Here is a 25,715-nt window from a genome sequence, read left to right on the forward strand (position 1 = left end):
ATCCTTTACAGGAAACTGATCGCAGTAAATTTTTAAGTCCCCCCAAGAACCAATAAACAGCCCCACAAAAATATCTGGAAGGAGATCAAGTTTCATTTACAAGTCAATGAAGATAAATTAAGAAAGGCAAAATGACAGGAGCCTCTACACACTTAAAATACTTTCCATGGTTCAAGGAGGTTCTTCCCAAAGCAGTTGTCTCTGCCACTGATTTAAAGCTACACATACATCTGCTAATAAGCTCGATGAGTAAAGGGTCACTGGGCTACAGTTGATTGATATTCTTTACTCTCTCCTGCAAAAACCCAATCTCCCCAGAAAAGATATGGCTGACATTTAAAATATACATATACTGTGGTATTTGCTAAGATTTTAAACAGTTGTGAGTCTCAAATTCTGAGGAGTCGGCTTTTTTTCCTGAGTGCCTGATTAGCATAGCGAGGAAGAGCCATATTCTGAGAACTTCTGAACACACTTAACATATTTCAGGCCTCACGTATTATACAAAGGAAACCTGATTGCTGCAGCATTTAAGTTTGGGGGTACATCCTTCCTGTTCTGCACAGCAGTCTAGAAGGGCAGATGTTGAGAAGCATTTCTTACCCTGGGACTTGGCTGTCACATCTAAGACTTGGAATGGAGCCAGAGGTAAATTTGGAGGACATTTTTCTTTCATGTGGCTTCGGGTAGCTCTCCTGACAGAGGCAGGCAGTAGAAAGGTCAGAATTTTTTTTCCAACAGCATCGGCATTCAAAAAGAATAGTCACGCACTTAGCTTTATTTTTCTTCACTGGCTGTAAAGCTATTTTATGTAGCTTAGGAGGCATTTTCAACCTATTTAAAGAGAGCTTTCAATATGAAGATCTCTTAAACTTCACAAATTGTTATGCAGTATTGTAAAATTAAGCCTCATGAGACTAAAGTCTTTGAATTGTAAATCTGTAATGTCCTGGACACGAATAATCATCAACGGGAAGCAGGCAGGGATGCAAAGCTGGCTTCCCTAAGTGCAGATGATGGGAGTTCCTGGACCTTCTTCTTTGCTTCCAATTATATTTCTCCAGTCCCACTGTGAGCGTTAATTACAGTCACAGCTGACAGAGAAGTAGCATGTCATGAAGAAACAGATTTGAGAGGGAAGGGAAAAGAGAGAGAAAACAGATACATACTGTGTCCATGAATTTTTAGACTTTGTTATTGGAGGGGGATAGATTTCATGAGATAACTAAAGCAATCATCATTTTTCTCCAAACTGCTCCTCAGAACTCGATTATGCAATTTATCAGTTTTCCTCTCTTTGTCCCATTGGGTTTTACTATTTTTTTAAGCACTCTTTTGACTCTAATGTCTTCAATCTTGTTTCCTGTTTACTTATTCCAATTACTTTATTTCAGTTTATTCAAACAAAAGACTGTCATTGCAGGCTAGATCTAGAAATACCCATTATAAAAGTGCAGACTAAAATAAAATCAATTTACAACCTTCTAAATCTAAGGAGAGATTACATTTAATGTTTCCAGATAGTTATACAATAATTTCAGAGTAACACTCTGAGTATATAAACCTCCTGCTAATTTATAGTTCAGAACTGATCAAGAGAAAATTAAAACTTTAAGATTGTTTCTGGTTTACAATATTTTTTAAGTTCCATTGAATTTCTTCTCTTTCAGCTGTGACTTAACATAGCATGATCATTTATAGGGAATGCAAGGACAGAGACATCTTGTGGCAACAAGACGTTTGCAAACAAATGCACTTTCATATACTAAAATTCTCTTTAGATATATGAAATTAGTTTACTACAACTTTTAAAGTCAGTTCAAAACAAAAACTTTCAAATTAAAATATCAAAATGCTCCACTGATAAAAATGTTTATTATTTTAAAGAATTGTTTGGAGATTTTATTGAAAAAAGCAACATTATTGAAATTGTATGCCTGTTGAAAAGAAGACCCATCAAAAAAGACTCAGCTCTAATTTCAGTAAACACAAGCAGCTGCTCTAAGTTGGACCTACCTAGAAAAGGAATTTAACCAAACAAATATAACAAAAAATATTGTCTCCTTACAGAGGAATACTGAAAAACTCTCCAGTAGTGAGGAAATTAAATCGTGCATCTAAATTGCAACAAGGAAAAGTCAGGACAGATGTTTCTTCCTGTGGTGATCCCCAAAAAAGACATTAGAAATGATGGGTGGAAGTGATACAGGAATGTCAAGACAGTGAGGACTTTCCTCCTGTGTCAGTCTCCATGATGGACTTCTTTCATTCAGTTTCTTCATCTTAAAAAGATGGCAATATTAAATGCACTAGAAACAGGAATGATTATGGCATTTCTAAATTTTCAGGAATCTAGATGAGTCTATCCCCTTGTTAAATAAATGTCATTGATCAATATTCTTTTAAATGAAAGGAAAAAAACAAATAAAACTTGAGGATTACAAAAAAAATTTTAAGTCCTACAAAATATTGCCTAATGCTGCATGACTGAGGGGTCATGAAGTTCAGGGAGATTAAACACTTCAACTATGACTACAGATCAAGGTCAGACACCAGCTTTGGAAAATCGCCTCACATCCCAAGCTTCAGCTTTTAACAGCAGCTGACACAGTCTTATATAGGCATATTATCCTTCAGTTTACTGGCATAAAAGCAGCCATGCATGAGATGTTGATCATTACAAGCTACCATAAAAAAAAAAGAGAACTCTCTCCAAAAATATTTGAAACAGATGTTGAGAGCAACATTAGACGTAGGTCTATGTTGCCCTCTGGAATGTGAGAAAAACAAATGCTAGTATTTTCAAGTAGAGAAATAATTCCTGTGAGTGGATTTACCACACTGCATCAAAAAAGATCTCTTTCATGATACCAGGTTAAAGAAGAACAATTTTGGGTCTGAAATGCTAAATGAGTTTGCAGAGTGACAATTGAGATTGTTATTAAGTGGCCTGGAAGAATCACAGGCTGTTTTGCCAGACGTCTAGAAAGTCAGACATTTACGGAACAGAGAGCACACAGTCCAGGAAGTGTGTTGCTCCTATTGCCATTATTTTTTATTAATATTATATCCTGTCTTCTGAAGACCAAAATCTTGTCCTAATGAAGCTTTCCAAAGATTTCAGAGGAGGAAAAGAGTAGATACAGACAAGATTACTCACTTCTGCTTTCACAAAGTTGTACCATGGTTATTTATAAAGTTTAAAATACTGCTAAAAAATATTTGGTTCACCTTTAACCAGGAGACAGACACTTTTCTTATCAACAGCTAGATAGCTTAATAGTTTTTACCAAATTACCAATTATGAGTACAGCTTCAAGTCAGAACACACTGATTTTTTTTTTTAAATCAAATGTAACACCTTTTAAAAAGGTGAAACTAGTAAAGAGAAGGCAAGCATCCTGTCACCTGCTTCAGGCTGTAAACTATGATAACAAGGAATAATGAAACATGACAAAAAGTTCTGAGATCCCTCATTGAAGAGATAATTAGTAAGGAAACAAAGCCAAATTAAATACTGCACTTGGCAACACAAGCAGTTTTTGAAGTCATGCTTTCCTCTCTCACAATTGTTTTCAGCTAAACTACAGCCTTAACATTAATTTTAAACCAAAACAACAGTGCCTAGGAAAAATAATGAGTATGGAATAAGGAGAAAAAGAAACTATTACTTAAGGTATTAGGGAAATCAAAAGTTCCTGAGGGCCTCTGCTTGCCACTGCTGTCCAAAGCCAAGGAAGCTAGAAGAATTCAAAGTTTTTTCCAGGGAGCACTGCAGAGATGGCTGGTGATAATTAGCTCACCAGGCTTGTATCCAAGTAAATACGGTTTCACCTAAATGGGGTAAGAATAATGGTGATGCTGTTAGGGACAGAGACATTACAGGCCTGTGAGTCTGAAAGTTCAGAATACAGTATACATGTCCTGCAAGGGAGATAAAACAGTGACTGGTAACAGACATGCTGAGATGCTGTAAAAAATGATGGAATTGGGATGTTCTGGCTTTGTACTTTCCTCCTCCAGAGATAATTAAGGAGAGGAAACTAGCTCACGACTTTTTCAAGGTGATAGAATTATTTATTTGTGTAACAGAACACACAGTGTGCATAGTGGAAGACAGAATGACACAGATGTGCACACCTGGACCTGGAGATACACACACAGCCAGTCAACCTTCATCATGGGGTGGTGCAAGTGATACCTTGAGGGCATCTAGAGTTTGAAACAGTCTCTATCATGCCACCTTGCTCATCAAAATAATTCTTCTCTTTGCCTTCAAGAAACAAAGCAGCTTCTTCGGGATGATGGAAAGTGACCCAAAGAATAGAGACCCATTTACTGCTCTTTGCACCAGTGTCTGGTCACTGCCTGTGCTGCATGCCCCATTCAAACCACCCTGTGTACCTCAAGCATTTTGCCCCGCCACCTCCTAGAAATGTTGAGTCTCTCATTGCTTGTGAAGTACATTCTTCAATGACTGTATCTCAGGTTAGCAGTCTCTTTCTTGCACCAAGAGAAATCCAGAGGGACCTACTTCTTGTTTCTGCAAGAAGATTTAAGACTAGATGATCTGTGTTCTTTCACTACTCTCTTCTCTCCAAAAGAAATAATATTCACAGTAACAGGCCAGCATATTTTTCAGATCAGCAGGGAGAATAGCATTATCCTGCAAGTACTGGACTTACCCAGGATTCAGAAGAAAGTCAACTTGAAAGGCTGTTCAATCAGAATTGATTACATTTACATTTTACTGTAGATAAGAAAAACCTCCTTTTATGTAATCCCTCAGAAATAACTAAAACATAAGGGGAAAAAAAAACCTGAAAGAGCATAATCGGGCCATCCATACACTTCTGCAATGGTTATAGAGGAAACAGAAAGTTAACTTTGAAAAGAGTATACAGGTCTGCAGCTGGAGCTATACTGAAAGAAATCTTTCCATCCTGCTACTTTTTGCTGTCATAGATATACTACTGAAAACAGAATATGTTAACTGAAAGTGCAGCAATTATTCTGTGTCCTCATCCCTCTTAAGCACACCTAATAAAATATTTGCAGGGACTTTTTGCAGGGGAAGGGAAAAAAAATCTGAAATATGATAATGGACCTCAACAGTGTACTACTTAGGTAAGTACTAATAGTGTTAATTCCCTCAGAACTGGAGATCCGTTCAGAAAAAATAAACCTTTAGCATTTCAACAAATGCCTACATAGAACATCGAAGCATTGTCAAGGCTGGAGCAAGTAAGAGAAAATTGATGGAAAAAATGGTTCAGGCAAGAGAGAAGAGCAGAAGGTATGAAGAATAATAATAAAGTGGTTATAATAAACAACTTTAACATTAAAAAATACCTTCTAAATGTGCTCATTGCTGTTGATGTGTCAATACTAAAAGTAACCTACCAATACCTTTTTCTCCTCAATGCAGTATTTTTGCACCTGCTGCAAATGTCACTTTGCTAAGCTTTTCATTAAAATACTCACATCCAGGGTGGAATGAGGTGTTTCCTGTCACTAGACATCATCTATCACATTGCCTGCAAATCATTGCCTACTGAAGTGGTACTCATTAAAAAAAATACAGAGAAAATTACAACTGTAAAAACTGTCTGTCCCATTGTCAAAAGCAAGTTTTTAAGAAACTGAAAGGATTTTTAAGAAATTTAAAGCTCTTTTTTTCCCAAGCACTTAAGCTGTTGAGCCATTCCTGTTATCTAGCAACACTTAAGTACCAGTTTATGCCACATATCACTCCAAATTCCTTTTAAAGTGTTTTGTTACCTTCAATTGCTTAACATGTGCTTTTGCTTTGTAGACAATTACCACAGTGCAGGTAATTCTTAAGTATTTTTGACAGAGCAGCAAAATGCTTGTATCAATCTACATGCTTTTACAGGCCTTTTATAATCAAGAGCCTGTGTTTCACTGCTGTTTAAATCTTACACTGTTAAAATGCATGACCTCACTCTGGTAGGCACGACATAGATAAACATCAAATTACAGTCTCCCAATAAATTCATTTAATTTTAACTCTGTTAAATAAAGTGGATAATTGACTTAACTCTTCTCACTTCTTTTCTCAGAAACTACTCATATTGTTCTACATATACCATTGACAGAATTGCCATATGTTATATTTAATTTCATGAGGTAAACTATTGCACAGGACTACTCAAATGCAGCTAATTCACAAGACTTGAAATTCCATTAATTATTCTAAATAATTTTTATGTTCATGTTGCCTTCAAGAGCAAGGGGCCTCACCCTCAAGTATCCACACCTCCTGCTCCCAAATAAACAAAAAAGAGACACTTTTGGATAGAACTAGTTTGAAGGACAGAAAGAGAAAGCAAACAACCATATCAAAAATTCCATCATGAAACAGGAGATGCCATTAGTATCACTCTTTTTGGTTACATTGGGTTTCACACAATCCCCAGGTATGCATAGATGTTGCTGTGATCATGGAAGTTCAGATGTCTCTGCATCACAAGGCTGAGTTCAGAAGCAACAGGGCACACATGGAAAAGACCAAATGCTATAATCACATCTTGTATTTAGTCACAAGGTTTAGCTGGACTAAGCTGGAAGTAGCAAGGTGGGATCACACAGGCATGGGAAGCAAACAGACACAGGAAAAGCAAGCGGAGAGGAGGTGTCAATCCTGAGGACAACATGTGTGTCACCAACCACAGTGCTCTGCTTCTCTGGCGCCAGTGTTTGTGAGCAGTGTTTGTTCTCAAGGAAGGAGCCTCACCATAAATTTATGGGCTGCTCAGACTGTCAGTCTGCTCTCTGGCTACCTGAGCAAGTACAGTGCAGCTCACTTTGCTGATAGTGCTTATCAATTAACAGCTGGAAAATATGCTGTGTAGTGTTGCTACTGCTGCATGAAATATTTCAAATTGTTTCTAAATCAAGAGATGTTGTCTAGGTTTACAAAGAAGCAACACTAGTACATTCAACTTTATTAAGTCGCTCCAACCCAGAATTACTTTGAACTCACTATGCTATCATTTCCTTAATTTAGAGAAAACAAATTGCCAGCATTCTTGTCATCAAACTGCATTAACCTGAGCAATATTCAAAGAGCAATGTTCACAATGTGACCAATGCTGAGCATTAAGTCTATTGGACTTACTTCAAATGTTTTGACAATTATATCAACATCTCCCAGAGTACAATGTCATTGTTAACCACTCTAAACTGTGTTCAAGACGTGTTCAAATTACCCCAGCAGCAGTGCTGCAGGAATGTTTCACACCTGCTGCTCCCAAAGGAGCATTTCCCTCTGCATTGTATAAAGATCAGAAGACCAAAAGAGACCTTTATGTTCATCAGGTCAGGAGAAGGCAGCCAGGGCATTTTTCCCAATAGAATGATCCTACCAAAGGCTTCCTCCTTAATGCTTAACATCAAGGACATAATTAAGAACAAACTGGAATAGTTAAAATAACACAAATAACACAAATAGCATAATGAAAACAAATCAATTTTTCCAATTTTCAGATCTCTTAACAAAACTCTGACTGCCAGATGCCATGTTCACTGTTCTGTCCTCCAAGCAGCAAGCAGCAAGCCCAGCCCAGTTATCAGAGGAAAGCCTTGTGTTAGTTCACAGATACATGGGTAGGATCTCAGATCCACATGCATTAAAGCTGAAAAGAAGAAACTGCAGTTTTCAGTCAAGCAGGACAGCAGACTCAAACCACACAGCTGGTACACATAAATCTCATTGTCTCCACAGAGAAAAAGCTTTGTCGAGTCTTCAGAACAAGCCTTCATCAAAGCCAGGACAGTGACCACAGTTTGGCAAAAACACACCAGGTTATCTTTGTCTGAGCTGCCACAGGTGCCAGCAGGACTACAGAGGTCAGCACAAGCTGCATGGCCCACTCTGAGGTCTGCTTCTCACCAGCTCACACAGGCCACTCTGAAGTCCCTGGACATCCCTCTGCCAAGCAGCCCTATGGCTGCAGAAATGCCTGCAAAGCTGTAACAGAAATATGGTCTTCCCCTGTACCTAGTAGGAAAAGGAAAATGCAGAAGAAAAGGTTGCTCTGAATGAAAGATATTAAGAGATATGACAAGGTCTGGGGCAGCTAACACCATTTTTACTAAGGTTCCCTCCCAGTATCAAATAGCATTAAAATTTCAGAGAGATTTTATATAAATTTCCTAACTTCAATTTCACAGTTTCCCCCTATCTAGCAAATTGACAAATCTGATCTCTTTTTATGACAATGTTATGTACTTAGTAGGTGAGGGAAAGGCTGTGGATGTGTCTACCTAGACTTTAGTAAAGACTTCTACACCATTTCCCACAACATTTCCAGGAGAAACTGGCTTCCCATGCTGTGGACAGGTGTACTCCTTGCTGGGTTAAAAACTGGCTGGATGGTCAGGCCCAGAGGGAGGTGGTGAACGGAGCTGGGGAAGGGTCTGGAGCACAAATCACTCTCCATACAACTGTCTCAAGGGAGGTTATAATAAGGTGGGGGCTCAAGTTCTTCTTCCAAGCAGGAAGTGATAGTATGAGAGGAAATGGCCTCAAGCTGCACCAGAGGAGGTTTAGACAGGATGGAAAATTTCTTCATCAAAATGGTTATCAAGCCCTGGAACAGGCTGCACAGCGAAGTTGCTGAGTCCCCATCCCTGGAGGTATTTAAAATTTGTGTAGGTGTGTCACTTAAAAGCATGTTCTAGTGGTGCAGTGTTAGGTGTGCAGCTGGACTTGATGATCTGAAAGGTCTTCTCCAATGCAAATGATTCTATGATTGTCTTCATATTAAAAAAAAATACAAAAACAATAACAAAAGCTGAAAAAAGTCACTAAAAAATGGATTCATAATCCAGATCAGTATGTTAAAAAAACATTGCTAGTGGCTTCCAAATTTTTCACCAAATGAATGCAGAGACATTGGAAGCACTTCACTGTGTTTGAAGAGGATTCATTCATAAAAATCATTATTTTATATGACCTAATTTTTTTTTTTAAATCCTGTATTGAATATTGAAAATCTATTATACAAAATGTTTGAAATGACAGAGTAGAAAAGCATGCATAATACTGCAATTAAAATATGCCTCTCATCTAAAGACTTCAAGGCCTTCTCATAGCTGCTTGGATTTTCACAGCAGTGGATAGTTTACATTCTCCAAAACTGAAAGCGGAAGATTCTCCCTTCACAGTTAAGAGCTCAGACAGGTATAATTTAATCACACCACCCAGCCCGTGACACACAGCAGAACAAATCTGACCATGTCCAGTACAAGAATGTTCATCATGACCAACCAGCATTCAGGCTGAGTAGTACTTCAGATTAAAAATACAATTCCCTAATGAGAGTATTTAAAATATGAAGGAGAAAGGCATTGTAAGAGAGCATATAAATTTCATGGCTTCTTAGTCTTTCAGATTTTCTTTCAAGCAATGATGATTGAAATGATGATCCAAGTAATTTAACAGTTAACATAAAAGTAATGTTCTTTTAATCAAAGTTATGGCAAAATACAACTGTTTCTCCATCCTCTGAAACGGTCAGCTATGGGAACAGTAGTGCCTTTAGGAAATGTGAGTATAGCAAAACAGAGGGTGATAATAGCACAGATATTGTTACCATAAAGCCACACAAGAGTTTCAACTTGATTCTTTCAATTTGCTCAACATATAAGTCAATTAAATTGATTTTACTGGAGTCAGGGAATATTAATAATTGTCATGTTAGAAAAATAGTACCGTGCAGATAACACCAATATAATGTGGCTGTACCCTAGCAACTAAACACGATCTCACAACAGCTCATATTGTTATATCCTCTTCTAGTTTACTCTTGGGGGTTCATAATTTGATCCATTTTTTTATTTTTATCTCCTTCTTAAAGCAAAGTGCTGTGTCCATACAACTCTCTGGAAACCATGAACTTTCAATGACTTTATAGTCGTCAACGTATTTCTTAATCTCTGACTTTTATCATGATGAGAGAAGTCTTCTATCAAAATATATCAATGAGAAAAGCAATTATTCAAAAAATTACTTGCAGCTTCGTAAGTCTGAGAATCACCAACCTGGATTTTGCTCTGGAGACATCTCAACAGGACAAAAAAGTGCACCATTTTTCTCTCTTACCAGAAAGAATATATGTCCTTACAAGAGGGCAGAGTTAAATTTGTTAGCAAGATACTTTGAGAACTTATTGGGATAGCTTCCTTGGGACAGGTGAAGCCCCAGATCTCATGATTTGCAGTGTTCACCCTTGGAATAAACGGGGGCATATCTCAAGTTTTCCCAGCTGGGAGATAAAAGGGAAGCAAAAACCCAGTCCCTTGTGACACTGTGGTATTTGATACAGGATGGGCTTAATAAGACAATCAAAATTTTGCAGGAGAAAGGATTGCTGCTATTAACAAAGGATATTTGAAAAAGCATAAGGTTACACGTTTGTTTGTTTTCAGGGCAAGATTACTCATTCCCTAGTGCAGCTTCTACCGTGCTCAGTTTAGTGCAATAAAATTACAGACTGGTTATCAGTAGATTTCTCTCATATATGCATTGAATCTTAAACAGACAAAACCAGATGTCTAAGAGTACAACAGAAACACCATGGACTTTGTAAAAGACACTTTAACAGTGAAAATCTTCCCTCTGATCACAAAGCATGTAAGTTTTAGCTACTGAAATTTTACCTAGATCTAACAGGGAATTTTTCTAAACTCAGCAATGTGCCAGCTCCAGTTTGATCAGATTATCTAAATTTTATTTGCTTCTTGTGAATGCATATGGTCTTAGTGCACTACTACTGTTCTCTGAAGTCCAATGAACAGTGACACGTGTTGTATTATCTGCTGATACACAAGAAGAACTTGCTAAAAATCCCAGTAAGACTTACATAAAGTGCGTATCTCAGTGAACCATTTTAACAGTTGTAAAATTGAAGAAGAAAATAATAATCAATAGCTGCTTCAGTGAGAAACCACCAAAATTGTTATTACCACCTACACATGGCATCTATGATACCACTTGAGAGAGAATTCAAAAATTATACAAACATCAGGAAGAAATCTTGCAGCACTTCAGCACCATTTTTGCATGTCAATCTACCATTGAAATTACCTTGAATTGTTACAAATTAGTCTTTCCAACAACGTAGTTATCATCTTTGCTAAATAAACACTAAATTTATATCTAACAGGTGAATTTTCATTTTACCTCCTGGAGGAGATTTAATGCATTCCTGTTATTAAGGATTTATAAACTTTCCCTCAGATTTCATTCCTGCTGCTGCTGAAGAACCTTTTTTAAATTAGTTCTTCTGTGACAGATATCTATGCATCACTTTAAAGAGACATTTATGCAGGGCACAGTCATCAGCATATTGGGAAAATATTTTAAATATTTAAGAGATTATTATTAATGCAACATTTATCAGAGTAATAAATGAAGAAATTCAGCATTGGAAGCAAAGCCTATTTTTCCATTATTGGAAAGAAACTCCAGTCCATCCATTCCTGATATTTTCAGATATTCTAGACATCTGAAAAGTTATTAAAAGTTTTATAAAAGTTACTATATACCTTTAGTCTTAAAAAGACTGGAATTCTTACACACTTCTTGTTTCAGTATCTTTAGCCCATGGGTCTCCTGAGGAAATGGGAAACTGAAAGATAAACAAACTCACAGTTCTTTGCACAGTAGAGCAGAACTTTGGCAATTTAGTTTAAGAACCTGCTGCACTCATCTGTTATGTGGCCATGAGGAAGTCAGGTAGTTTTCAAGTACCAAATTTGTCCCTCACTCAGATGAGTTCAAAAGTTGAGAAAATGAATGCTATGTAAACGATACCAGCAGGAAGATAAATACTGGGCAAGCACTGCCAAACGAAATTATTAGTACCAAATCAACACCAGAATCCTTGTGGAAAAGCTTTTTAAAAAGCTCTACCAAAAAAAAAAACCTACACATCACTGCTGGTTTTAAGATCTCTTGAAACCAGACACTTAGAAAATTTAGGATACAAAATAACTGTTCTAACCAGAAGTAACTTCAACCTCGAAAAATAATGTTGTAATTACTTCAAGTTAAGACATATACATCTGGAACCTTTTTATTATTGAAGTTTTATCTTGCTGTGTATGAATGAAAATGAAATTTAGCAAAATCACATAGAGCTGTACTGGAGGAAAACACAAATGTTTGAGCCCCCCAAGGAAAGCTTTCCATCAGACTGTAGTGCCAGAATGGAGTTAATGTTCACCTACAAATCTGTAAGAAGCATCCTACAGCAGTGCTCGTGATTTCTTTCTTCTTTCTGTCCAGCTGGATTTTTAATTAAACAAAAACTTCCAAGGAACTTCTTATCACAGCCTATTCTTCTGGTTCTGTGCAACCATTGATTAGCATCACTCCACTCTTACTTTGTAACAGTATTAGCAATCAATGAAAGCAATTACGCTCATAATAGAGTACACAGAGAAACACAACATTTGATGACCCTTTAAAACTTCAGTTATCCCAGTAGCTAAATAATATTGCTAAAACACTCCATCTATATTAATGATTTGTACTGCTGACCAGTCCTACTGTGCTTAACCACTTGCTGCACTAATTAGGCTGCCTAGAGTTTCTGGCTTTTCACTCATTTTTGGATAACACAACATTGCCTTCACAGATTTTTGGTGGGTAATAACAGGTAGCATTGTGCCTGTCATTGTTTTTATCAGAACATTGCTTTTATTTTATCCATAAAAAAACACCATGAAAGCAATATTGATATTCCAATTGCAGAAGATACAAACAACATTTCTGGACAAGACACATATTTTCCATCATCATTTAATTGTTAAGAAGTGGCTACATGGAAGGCAACACTGAAATGTGTGTTCAGATGAAATACCTGTGTCTATGGTGATACTACCACATGGGTCTCAAAAGTTTAAGCAATGCATCTGATGCTTTCCATACATGATGAAGCTGTGAGAGGACCATAGCAGAGGCACTTAATTTCATGCAGACAATACATCTGTGCCTCAAATAACTAAAATTTCAGCTTCATTTGCCTACCCTCCTTCTCTCCAGTTCCTTCCCCATGCCTTGAATGCCCAGACAAGCTCCCAGATTGCTGAACAGATGAATCAGAATGGGCTTTAACTGGCAGTCTCGAGACTGCCATCTGAGATTATCAGGACTCTTTGTATGTCTTTGAATACCGCTACTTCATATTAGAAGCATCAGAGAAGGAATTGGCAGTTTCAAGATGCAGGCTACACACATAGTTAATGTACATTTTAATTAAATCCAATCTACATAGCAATGCTTGTTAATCAAATCAGAATCTCAAACTGTATACATTTGCATATTCCTTCATGACCACCAAAAAAGGCAAAGAAGTACATTGTTTAAAGGTGCATTGTTGCTTGGAGTCAAAGACTGATAATCCAGTGTTTTTGATGAACAAACCAAGCATTATTTACAGCATTGAGTTTACCAATTACTGATAACACCCATGCCCATCTTTGCATCAGCAGGATTTCACTAAATGATAATTGCAGAACTGAGAAGTTTTGAACTGATGTTTCTCAAAGTGGTTTGTAGTGCCATGATTACTTCAGTTACTTGACACAACGTTTGCCTTGCTCCAAAATAATCCTTAAAATGCACTTAAATGCTAAAAATGCAGGTAAGAAGTATTAGAAGAAAATGTGAAAAGTACTGTCTGCCCAAACTCTTCTCGGGTAGCAGAACTGAGGGGCCAGGAACCCCACAGGTGGTTTGAAGAGAATTTTCTTCAGTCCACTATCAGCCCTGTGCAAATTCACTAGAATTTATGATATTTTGCCGTTTGCTCTTATTTGCCCTTCATACAACAACTCTAAGGCAATCAAATCAGTGACTACACCATCAAAGTACAGACTGGCTCTTTCAGGAAATACTTAAAAAATAAGTGAAAATAACATCATGTACATGTCTTCTGGTTGTCTCTGTCAATCACCTAGCAACAGAGTGACAGAGTGCTCCATAAAATATACATGTTAAACCTCTTGGAGTAGAGAGCATAGGAAAAATGTTTACAGATAGACTGTTTTCATGATGACTAAATTTATATGTAAAGAGCAGGCTTTGCACCTACCACCTAGAAGTGTTTCAAAACCCTGGACCCCACTGGGGCTTTCAATTTTGGTCTCTTCTTGGGGGTGGGGAAGATCAAACTATGTGGGAGTACTGTTAGCTTGGTATGGGTTAATGTCTTCATTTTGGTCTACTTAAAATAGTATTTTATCAGCCCCCAAAACCAATGTTTTATGTAATTTTTACCCTAGCTACAAAATCTCGGAAACCATGAAAGCTTCTTACAGACTTCTGAAATTGAGAACAAAAATTACTTTCTAACTGGCTGTAGTGATACATTTACTATTGGAGCCTAGAGTTGAAACACACTTACATATATTGCATTACAATCATGTGAGTCCAAAGCTGTTATAGGAGAGCTGTTACATGAAGAGCTATGAAGATACATTACAGACTTTGATGTCTAAACCACTACGAAAAAAAAATTTCCTTAGGTCTCCTTGACTTTCACTAGAAAGCTTCCCAGTGTGCCCCAGACTCTCAAGGCCTATCTTAGTAAGACTGTCTACTGTGGTTACAGAAACTGCCATAAATAAATGAAAATTCCTTCACTAATCATAATCCTGCTAGGAAATAGCAAGAGGCCATCACATGATCTCACACCATCAAGCAGGGACTTGATTAACTGAGCGCTTGACCTCTGATGAGTGGCTTCAGCAGATCTTTTTGGAATACTGGAAAAGTAAATAAAAGCATGCCATTCTGACTGTAAATTGGCATCTTCTTAAAAATAAGGTATTTTGATAATAAACAACATTGTCCTCACATTCTGACAACGAAAACTACTGAAATTGCAGGCTCATTAAGTGGCCTGGAATTAATCAACACACTTGAAGTTGCAAAAGGCATGCAGATAAAAACATCTTTTCTGGAAACAGAACAAACCCCCCCCACCCCCCAAATCCCACACTTAGAATGACCACAAATGATCAAATGTTTGATTTTCCTCCAGATATGAGTAAGATCAGCTATCAGAAGAATTTTGTAAAGCAAAGCTGGACCTTAGTCAGTGTTGAACATTGGCAGCCTTAGAGATAGATGACATCTATTTGCTTAAGTCACCTGAACCAATGCTTTGGGTTACAGACCACACAGGGAACATATTTCCCCACTTAAAACTCTTTTTAATTCAGAAAAGGAAAAATGACAAGTGTGTTTTGTTTGTTTGTTTTTTCCTTCTTCTTTTCTACATTTATAGTTTTGCTTGTTGTGCTTGGTCACTGTCTTGGGGTGACCTTATGATGTGTATCCCATATCACTGCCTATGCCCAGAAATTAATTTTTGTGCCTTTCTATGCCTCTAAACTGAGCCTGAAAGGGGGAAGGAAAAAACTGAGCAAAACTTTCTCAAAGCAGTTTGCAGCTCGTTCAAGGTTACAAAAAGATAGCAGGTTTTTTTTTCCCTAGCTGGGGCAGAGGAGGGAGGAAGCACCCGGCTTGTTTTTTTCCAGTCAGTTTTTGGCCAGTTTTTCTTCTTGTTCTCCGGAGAGAGACTGAGAGTTGGACTTTGGATTTCCTTCTCTGGAATTCCAGATTTTTCCCCTTTTCTACTGGACTGCTTGATTGCTGTAACATCAGAGCACATCGGGAGGACTTTCCACCGGGCACAGAGGGCCTGGCCCCGGCCCAAGCCCCAGCTCCGAGGAGACCAAAGGGAGGACTCGAACACTTTCCCAGGTTTTTTCCTCTACCGCGAAAGATTTTACCATCTAACATTATTTTCCTTCCCATGTGTTTGTTAAATAAATAGTTTTATCTTCTTCACTTTCCTTCGAGGAAAATTTATTTTTTCCCGAACCTGGTGGGGGAGGGGTGGTTGTGCCTTCTCTCAGAGGATATATTTCTAAATTTGCCCAAACTGGAACAGTCACACATGTGAAAAACAGACTGAAAAAATAATCAAGAATTCATTTAAAGTACGTTTTGAGCTAGGAAGGTTGTATTTTCCCTGATACAGTCTTCAGGTGGACTCATTTTATCTTCATGAAAAAAGAAAACACCTAAAAACCCACATGTATTATATTCAGTGAGAAACTCTGCTACCTTTTATCATCATTTCCTAACAGGATTACAATGGTCTCAGCACCAGAGCTATTATGAGCTCAGATAAGGTTACAGCAGATATCCAGAATTGCATTGCCCATTGTTCACGAAAATCAGGCTGAGATTCACGAAGCAGAAGGGTGAACTGAGCAGAGCACAGACCACCTCTGGCCAGAAGAGAAGCAGACACTGGGGAGCTGAGAACAGAAGGGTCAGGCAGCTCCATGAAAGGCCAGGCAGCTTCACAAATCTGATGTGCTTCATCTCAATGGAGAGACTGCAAGTAAAGAACAGCACACAAAGAGCAATATAAGAGAAAAACACTTGCGTAGTGCTTTGAAATGTAGCCTAGGCACATTGATTGGATGGCACAGCAATTCAGTTTCTATTTTCTATGTGTACTTGCTGTCCTAATAATTTTGGAAACACTAACCAGATTGTAGAATCTTTGACTCATAGTATGAGATGAGTATGTTCCTTTCTTTTTCTTTGTAAATGTGCAGGAACAGGAAACTATTCAGTTAGTTAGAGAATGCAATGAAACCTCAGCAACTCACTATGATTATTTTTTTAGCATTTACAGTAACATATTCTTTTTTGTGTGGGCTATGGTTAGAGACACAAACTTATCTAGGAACACAAGCTTCTACTTATTCCATTTTTTCAGTTTACAGTAGTGCTGGAGTCATAACTCTAAGACTTTTACAGCAACTCCACTTGTCATGATCCAACACTGAGTGAGATCCAGACGAAATCTAGGTTACCACAATGGACTGTTGCTTCCCGTTCCAAACCCAAGTCTTCACAAGCTACTGACTGCTATGCTAACCTATGTTCGTGCTTCTTCTGACATGCCTTCACAAGAGAACTGGAAAAATGCAAGAGAGCACAGGCAGAAAAAGGGAGAGGGGAAGAACTGGTTAAAAAGAAATGACAAATTCAGTACACTGACTAGCTGAAATTTTTTAAAAACTATTTTATGATTGTATGAGATTATATGCTTCTATAATTTAAAATTCAGAAACATTTAATCTTAACCTAAATGAGATATTTATTTAAATCTGGGTATTCTCAACTGTTCTTTCAGCTAATGTGATGCACATTTTTTATTCCAGTGGAAAACAAGCTCTTGACATCATCAGGGCAAATGTAGCATAGGGGAATATAAGAAAATTAGTATTCTAAAATGGCTCTTAGAAAGATGCATGCACCATTACACCATATAATTTGGACAGTTTTACATATTATTATACCTTGCTTGATTCTATCTTTAAGACACAGTGACCCTTCAATATGTGATTTAAGCTAGCAGACAATGGGAACTTTGATAGTATTCACTGAGATACAAACAGATGCACCTCTTACAGAGCTCAGCCTACCCACTCATCTAAGATCCTATCATGCCAGTTCAGTGAACTGATTTTCAGACAGATGAAACATTTGAATTGTATCATGAGGCTAATATTGAAGTCATATAAATGAAACCACATTCATAGTCTATTTTATTTTTCCTAACTGACTTCATATCTGCTGATGCCTGATGCTTTTTAGGTCAGTCTGCTGGAGAAACAGCAAACAGCCTAAAGGACAAAATTTCTTATGCAGATGAATCGTGGAGAACTCATTCTCACACGAGTAGGAAGATATCTGCACCAACTGAAGTAGAATAAAAAAAATTGCAGGAATGTGGAGATATTAATATTTCCTTTTCTCCCTTTACCCTTTCAAAGATTATGCTCAGAAAGGAAACGCTGTAGTGAGACTTAGCCTTTCTCTACACAGATCTTTTTTCATGCTAGAAGGAGGCAGTGTTATGTAAAAACAAAGTCATCACCTTCTGAATGCTGCTCTGCCCCCAAGGGTTGTGGAAAGAAATAGAAGACATAATTTCAGTGACATTAACCTCTGCTGGGGTATATTGCATTATATTAGAGAGTCTTTTTTTTTTTTTTTTAAGTATATTAACAATTTAAAAATGCCTGTTTATCCAACATATAATACTTTATTTATTATACCACTGAATCGTTCCATTTTTCATAAAGCTTTTTAATTTAATGAACTAACTCCTGAGTGATGAAGAACCTTCTACAGGGAATGCTGCCCAGTGAACTAGAATACAAATAACCCTTAGGAGTGAGCTCCTCAAAGGGAGATGGGAATAAGCCTTAGAGGAGAAAGCATCCAAGTTCCTCAGTCTGTAGTTGCTCAAGTTCACCACTTCTCATGCCTCTGCTCCTCCCCACTTTTACTCATTTTAATATTCTCTGATTATGAATGCACTTGTCAACTTTTAAAGAGCTGTTAACTGTAATTATTGATGGTAGCTGGAAGGTGTATTGAACTCCTGTGAAATAAACTAATTAAGAACAATTCCACTGACTAGAAAGCATAAACTTACCCCATCCATTATTACTGCTCTCCTTCTTTAATTAGAAAACCCATAAATGACTGAGGAGGACATATGCCAGTAGAGCCACAATTTACTTTTTGGAGGATTGCAACCCAGCAGGAAGACTGTAATGAATGTAAGGAGAAGGAAAAAGAAAAATAAAATGATACTGTGCCATGTTTAGCAGTAACTCAGTTGTTCCAGAAAGATGAACAACTGAATTCTTATCTCATTATCTCATTGTCATGAAATCTGATGTCCAGACTTTACATTCATGTCCAGACATCACCTTTTTCACACTACTAATCAAAACTCTGTACGGCACATATGGCAATAAAGGACAGACAATCTTCTACTCTATATTAAAGAGAGTATATGCACTGCTAAGAATCTTACTGCTGAAATGCTTGCAAAAGCCTCCTTATTTTCTACTAGATTTTGCAATATCACTGAAGAACACTGATCTGAGCTGTTTGGTAAACAAGTGTGGCTTTGCAATCCAAGGCACTCATTACTGGCAAAGAAAGAATATTCAAAGAAGCAGCTACCCTGAAACAACATGATGTGTTGCTGTTGCATGTCTTTAGGACCTGCCACTACTACACTGGTACTGTTGCAGTTATATGACAGGAAAGGTTTCCAAAACCACTCCAGACAAAAGTGATATGGACAGGTTTGAAAGACAATACTCTGAAACAGAAAGACTGTTCTAGATGAAAGCAGCTGAGAATCATTCATGCTCAACCAACCACCTTCCAAACTGGCTAACATCCCCTTCCATAGATTCTTGTAAAAATACTGAGTTAACTACTTGTTCTTGAGAATACTACTCCCAAAAGCTAGCAACCATAAACAGAAAGTTTCCAAGTACTAGGAAAAAAACAAAAGCCAAAACCTCCAAACCACATCATGTATGTTCAACACAGCAGACTGACCTTACCTTCAACAGTAAACACATCAAGTTACTAATTAGGATCAGCTAATGAGAACAGTCTTAGAAATAAAACCAAGATGCCGAAATAATCAATAGTGGCTATTCAGGCCATAAAACAGATTAAAGAATTAAACACCTGAGTTATGCTCCTAGAAAAGACTATCACAATACTGAGAGCCGTGTTCAGGTAGCCTGGGTATGGGAAGCAAAAGGAAGAGCAGGACTTTCTGCTCCACTCAAGGTTAACATCTATGACCAATTCATGGCACAGGAGAAAGCTGAGGCCAGAGTAAAGTCAAGGATGTACAGATGCCAAACAGCAGTGTAACTCTGGAGTGTATCTTCCGTGATTTTAATTAAGGCCAGAATTGGGGATACTACTGAGGCATGTGGATTTTGGGTCCAGCTGAAACTATGCAGGGGAGAAATCACAAGAGTAGCTATAAATGGGTAATTCTTTCATCCCCAACCAACACATACCTACACGTTTAGTAAAACTACATTCTTTAGTAATCTCCAACCTGTTAAATTGCAACAGATTTCAATTTCCCTCGCCTGAATATTTTTGCTTCTCACTTAAATACAGGAAAGGAAAAAAAAGGCTATTAGCACTCTGTTCCCTCCTTGTGAAGCAGTACTTCCAAATTTCAAACTATTTATGGAGTTGAAAAAAAAATCACCTGTTGTGAATTATAGAGACCACGTAACTTACAATAAATACCATATTCCTATATAGATGTATTGGTAATTGCCCTCCTAGTCTCAAAGTTAGTTACTCACAGTTCCTTTTTCTTAATATGCATATTTTTATGGCATTATATATAGATTTATAGGCAGGAAAGATGTAGGTAGAAAAATGGCCTGTTTGGTATACCAGGTACATGCATGAAATTATAAAGCTGGAATAAATCTCTCTTTCTCATACAATATCTTGAGAGAAACTAGTAGAAGACACCTTTACCTATTTGACACAAACCTGCTTGATAAACAGAAGCTGGGCAATACAAGCAATTATTAAGTCCTACTACATATGAAAATGACTGCTGTGAAAAAAGTAAATGCTAAGTGGTAAGAGGACACTTCTTCAATCATTTCTACTTGATGGCCTCTTTGAGACAGAAAACTTACTTGTTCTGTTTCCCATCTATTCATGACGTGAATTATGTGGGATACTTGTTGACATAATTAAGATTCATGTTTTCACACCTGAACCAAAGAATTGGCTGATAGTATAGCTGTGAAGAAATAAATTTGTTGAGAATATGATTTATTATTAGAACATGCACAATTTATTCTCAAACTGTCAAGCTCATCTGCAGCCCCATAGGGTTTCTTAATGGCTACAGTCTGCTCAAAAAGTCAAGGAATGGAAGTACCTACCAGTGTTGGGACCAAAAAAAAAAAAAATTTAAAATTTCATCTTCTAAAATAAGGCCTCCTCTGACCAAGAAGAAAAGCCTTAGATGGCCTGAATTCTTCCATCTTCAAAAAGTTTCAACACAGTCTGACGGTAAAAAAAAGATAACTGAGCACACAAAATGTTGGTCACACTGATGAAATCAAATTTCCAAGTGTTCATGTGACAATCAGTGACTAAGAGCATACTTTCTTCAGGAAAACATATGGCCACAGCTGCTAACTCAGTTCTGGCCATAGGTTCAAAATGAGGAATTCACTTCCATCTTTCCCTGCTGCCATCATGCTGGCACTCATGAGAATGAATCTACATGAAGAACAATTTGGTTACAGTGATGGCCTTTGGTGTTAATGCCTCTCACATGAAGAAGTTTCTCCTAAAGAATTAAGGTTAACCACTTCGTAAGTAATTTACAAGAAAAACATATGAAAATGACTAATCAATATGAGTTCCAAAGTTCCAAGAGTTTTTTCCAGTGCAGAAAAAAACCACATAGTGACAAAATATAAATAAATGGAATTTACTTCCATCTTCCATTTTGATAGAATTGTGAGAGCTTGAGACACAAAACATTAGTTTTAATAAGAAACCACACAGACTCATAGAAGCTAAATCTACCTAAGGCAACGTGAATGAAGACTGACAGACACATAGAAAGAGATATTAAAGAAGTCTATTGGTTTAATTTTCTTCAGAATTAAGATAGAAATATATGCTTCATTGTAAGAACTACATACATTTTATTTAGATAAAGATGTGCAATGAGAAAAGTATGATTCTCTACCATTGCTGAGAAACTAAAAAGGGACAATAGTAACAGTTATGTTCATTTCATAACTTCTGTCTACAGCGATTAAATCAGCTTGTGTATTAGCAGTATAATGAATCAGTACATTGATGTTAACTAGCCTGCAAATCACTGGTTCTGAACTAGTTGAGTTTTTATCTTCTAAAGTTCTTCATTGCTGGGTAGACGATCAAGCAGTTCAGAGTTTGGCATAATCCTTCAGGATCATTTCCAATTTCTGGCTCAGCATGATGTTCCCCTTCACTTTTAGTTTACCAGAAAAGAATGCCTAAAAGGAACAGAAGAGGGAGGGGGAAAAAAGGCATGTATTCAATTGTTTACTCACAAACCAAACAGCTGCTAGAACGAAACAAGACAACAAAGATAGGAATGGTTATTTAGCCATCAGGAGAAAGCCTTCAGTGCACAGTGCCTAATGGTTATCAGCTATTAACAAAAACTGCTCATTTCTAATACCATCCAGAACCAGATTTTTTTATCTATAGTGAAGACAAGGCCAAGTCTGTCACTCAGGGAAAGAAATAAAATAAAATAAAATAAATACAAAGCAACTTCAGTGGCCTCTGCTTCCTTTCTACATATAGCACAGAGGACTTCTCCAGGTGTAAGACAAATGCCTTCACAGAAGCTGATAGCAAAACTTCAGCAGGGCACAAAGATAAAGCTCCCAGCATCATCCCCTCATGCTGCAGATATCCATGTATCATTATAAGAAATGAAAAAATGGAATTAAAAGGCTATATAATGAAAATTAAAGACCTAATGAAAATGTAAGCTACACACTCAAATTCATAACAAATACAAACACAAACTTGCAAAATGCATTACACACATAGGCTGAAGAAATGCAATGGTTTTGTACATAGCGTATTACAACAAATAGGAAATAAGCAAGACTTTGTTGCATTTGCAGAGTTATAGATCAACCAGTATTTTCACTTCAATGCTGGTATATTACATTTTTATTGTCCCTACTTCAAAGAGCTGTATACCCTGTTTCAATCTAGTTTGTATTTTTTTAAAACTAGTTTTGCTTTGCTGTGGCTTTGCAGTTTGAAAGCTCTTTGAAAGTTCTTTAAATGTGCTTTTGCGTAGTTCCATTACCTTGAAATACATTCATATAAAGAATAGAAAGAGCCAGCAGAAAAGAATTTTAATGGATTCTTTGAGCTTCTTCAAATCAAAAACTTCACAGAAACTCAAAGGAAACAGTAATACCTATGCATAGATGATATTCCTGAATTGCAATCACTGTTCTTTAGCATTCTGATGATTAGACATCAACATCTTGTTTATGCTTTATGCCTGCTGTATACAGAGGGTCACAAAGGATTTTACTCATGTGATATGTAAGACTCATAACAAACATTTGCCATGATCATTAGTCTCCAATTTCACAATCAAAGTCTCCAACAACTTCTGCTTGGGATCAAAGAAAAAGAACTGTTTGATATATGATGAGTTTAATTAAAGTTTTCATTTGCTCAAGCTTTAATCTGTAACCTGACATATTAAATTTGTGACAGTTTAATTTACTTTTGCACAAGGCTGTTTTATTCGTAAAATTAGTAGTTTTAAGCAGTTGATTACTCCAACAAGCTAGAAGTGCAGACCCAGATTACAGACCTTCCTTAAATCTTTCTTTCCCTGAAAAATACCCCGGTTTGGGGGAATTTTGACCATCTACATGCATGCATTGTCTTGACATTTCTCTTTGCTGCAGTACTAGCAATAAATCAGACCATTGCAACAAACATCAACTTCCTGCAACACAAGAATCAAAACAGCTTGAATGACCAAACTGACAAATCTAAGCTTGCAAATCGTATACCGTGAAGCACCAGGAAGCAAACAAACTATTAATTTTGTGCTGCCAGGCTTTATGTTACAGAATCACAGAGTAGTCTGAGTTGGAAGGGACTCAGAAGAATCATTGTCCAACTATAAAGGGAATGGCCCACACAAGTATCAAACCCACAGCCTTGGTGTTACCAGGGCCCTGCTTTAGCCCTTTGTGGTTATCTTTGTCTACACGTGACAAAGATGGCATAAATGTCTCCTCATGCTTCCTGGCAAATTCAGTACAAGGTACTGATGTGCTTATACCTCATTGACTCTGGTCTGCACTGTCAAAACATCCCAGGGTTTAGAATTTCAGAATGCAAACAGTCATGAACCACAGCTTGATTTAAGGCAAGCAATATGTCTACATACAAGAGAGTATGTCTATGACACCCAGGCTTTACCTTTTGGGGGTTGATCTTTTGCTGTACCACATCCATGAAATCCTCATCCGAGAGAGTGAAGGTGGTGTCAGCAGAACTTCTGGCAGGTCCTTGATACACTGCTCCAGAGCCATTCTTTAAGTCAATTGCTGAGAAATAAAATTAAAGATAGTTTAATAAAGATAAAATTTTCGGGCTTAAGAACAGTACTTTCCTTACCTATTATCATAAAACATCCAGTCTAAACATAAATCTTGAGCTATCAGCCACTTATAAAATAAATTAGGTTTAATTCTTCTTCATCAATGAAAGAAAATAAAAAATTATTCCTGTACTAAAGGGGAGGGTGTTTACAGCAAGGACTGCCATTTAAAATTCTTGCAGCGATGGTAAAAACTATTTTTGAATGATGCTAAAGATGCACAAGATATTAATTAGTGCAATTATTGCAAAAATGTTCAAGTTAATAATAAAGCTCTCAAGTTCAAAAACATCCTATAGTCAGACAAGACAAACGTAGCTGTGTTCAGACACACTGCTGCATTTTCCCTGGTCTGTCCCACAGGCAATATAATATAGCCTATTCTGCTTCATGCAAGGAGTGTTTAAAGCCTTGCCAGTTATCTGTCTTTCTCTTCTGGCAAGACAAAAATTCCTCCAAGTGTCTGTAGCTTCAGAGTGTTCTTTTCCCATGCCAAATGACCTGCCAAAATAATCTATTACAAAGCTAACACTATCAGGTATTGTGTCATTTGTTTAGAAGAGTATTTTGACAGGATGTGCTGTGCCAAGTAATTCTCAGATTTTACGAATTCCCATCTTTCCTTTACACTTTTGCCTCTTGATCCATCCCACACATTATTCATGTGGATAGTCCTGCAAGGACATGGCGTCTCTCGTCACAGAATCATGGCTGCCAAGTTGGCTGCTCTTCATGGACGAATTTTAGGGCCCTCACCTAACCATGAAGACTTGTTTCTGCATAAACTCTCTTATGTGCAAATTTCTTCCAAATAACTTTTTGACAGGGTAAGGGAAACGATAAAGATTGAGAGTAGCTTTAGTCTATTTAAGTCTTTCATTTTCTGAAAGTAATATTTATCCAGTTATGGCAGAACTAGAAGGGGACTTAAGTATACAAAATTGCTCAGTGAGAAGTGACGTACTGGATTATTATTTTCCAGTTGATTTTAAGGTAAATTATAATTTATGGAACAGATTTAATGCATATCACTAACTTCAGACAATATGGGAAGAAATTAAAAAGGTTACTGAGTACCAGATGAATTATCTATACATTTGTGTTTGTGGGTAGGGGCTGTGTAACATCCTTGTGATCCGAAACAGTAGCTATATAGTCTAACATATATGAGCCTTTACACATTACTCCTGTAGGTTACGCAGGCACATACTATTATTAGAAAAACAAAAATCAAGAAAATCATCTACTGAATCATGAAGTGTAAGCTGCACACACAAACCAAACTCTGAGAGTGGATACCAGCTCTCACACTAAGTTAACCAAGCCTAACTGTCCATGTGCTTTTAAAATACAGCTCTACCCAAATGCTGGCAATGTTACACACCATGCCAGTGTAGGAACTGCTCCCTTTGAGCCAAACAGCAATGCCAGCAAGCCCAACAGATTAATTCACAAACCACAGACGTGTCTAGGATGCCTACAGTTCTTAATCAATTGTTTTGAATTACTTCTGGACCTTAGGAATCCCTTCTTGTACTTCATTCTGCTGGCACTAGGTTTTTTTCCTGTCCC

At 37.3% G+C, this 25,715-nt stretch overlaps 1 protein-coding gene across 1 annotated transcript in view; it reads right to left on the bottom strand.

The window, feature by feature from the left end:
- Window positions 1-21,569: 21,569 nt before the first annotated feature.
- The window catches only part of HSD17B4 (hydroxysteroid 17-beta dehydrogenase 4), a 64,693-nt gene continuing 60,547 nt past the window's right edge, over window positions 21,570-25,715 (bottom strand). The window contains exons 23-24 of the mRNA XM_048291298.1: window positions 23,963-24,090; window positions 21,570-21,984 (exon numbers count right to left, since the gene is read on the bottom strand). Of these exons, the coding sequence (XP_048147255.1) occupies window positions 21,895-21,984; window positions 23,963-24,090 (218 nt within the window). The 3' untranslated portion in view covers window positions 21,570-21,894. The remainder of the gene's footprint in view (window positions 21,985-23,962; window positions 24,091-25,715) is intronic.

Source organism: Corvus hawaiiensis, chromosome Z, assembly GCF_020740725.1.
Source record: "Corvus hawaiiensis isolate bCorHaw1 chromosome Z, bCorHaw1.pri.cur, whole genome shotgun sequence".
Lineage (NCBI taxonomy): Eukaryota > Metazoa > Chordata > Aves > Passeriformes > Corvidae > Corvus > Corvus hawaiiensis.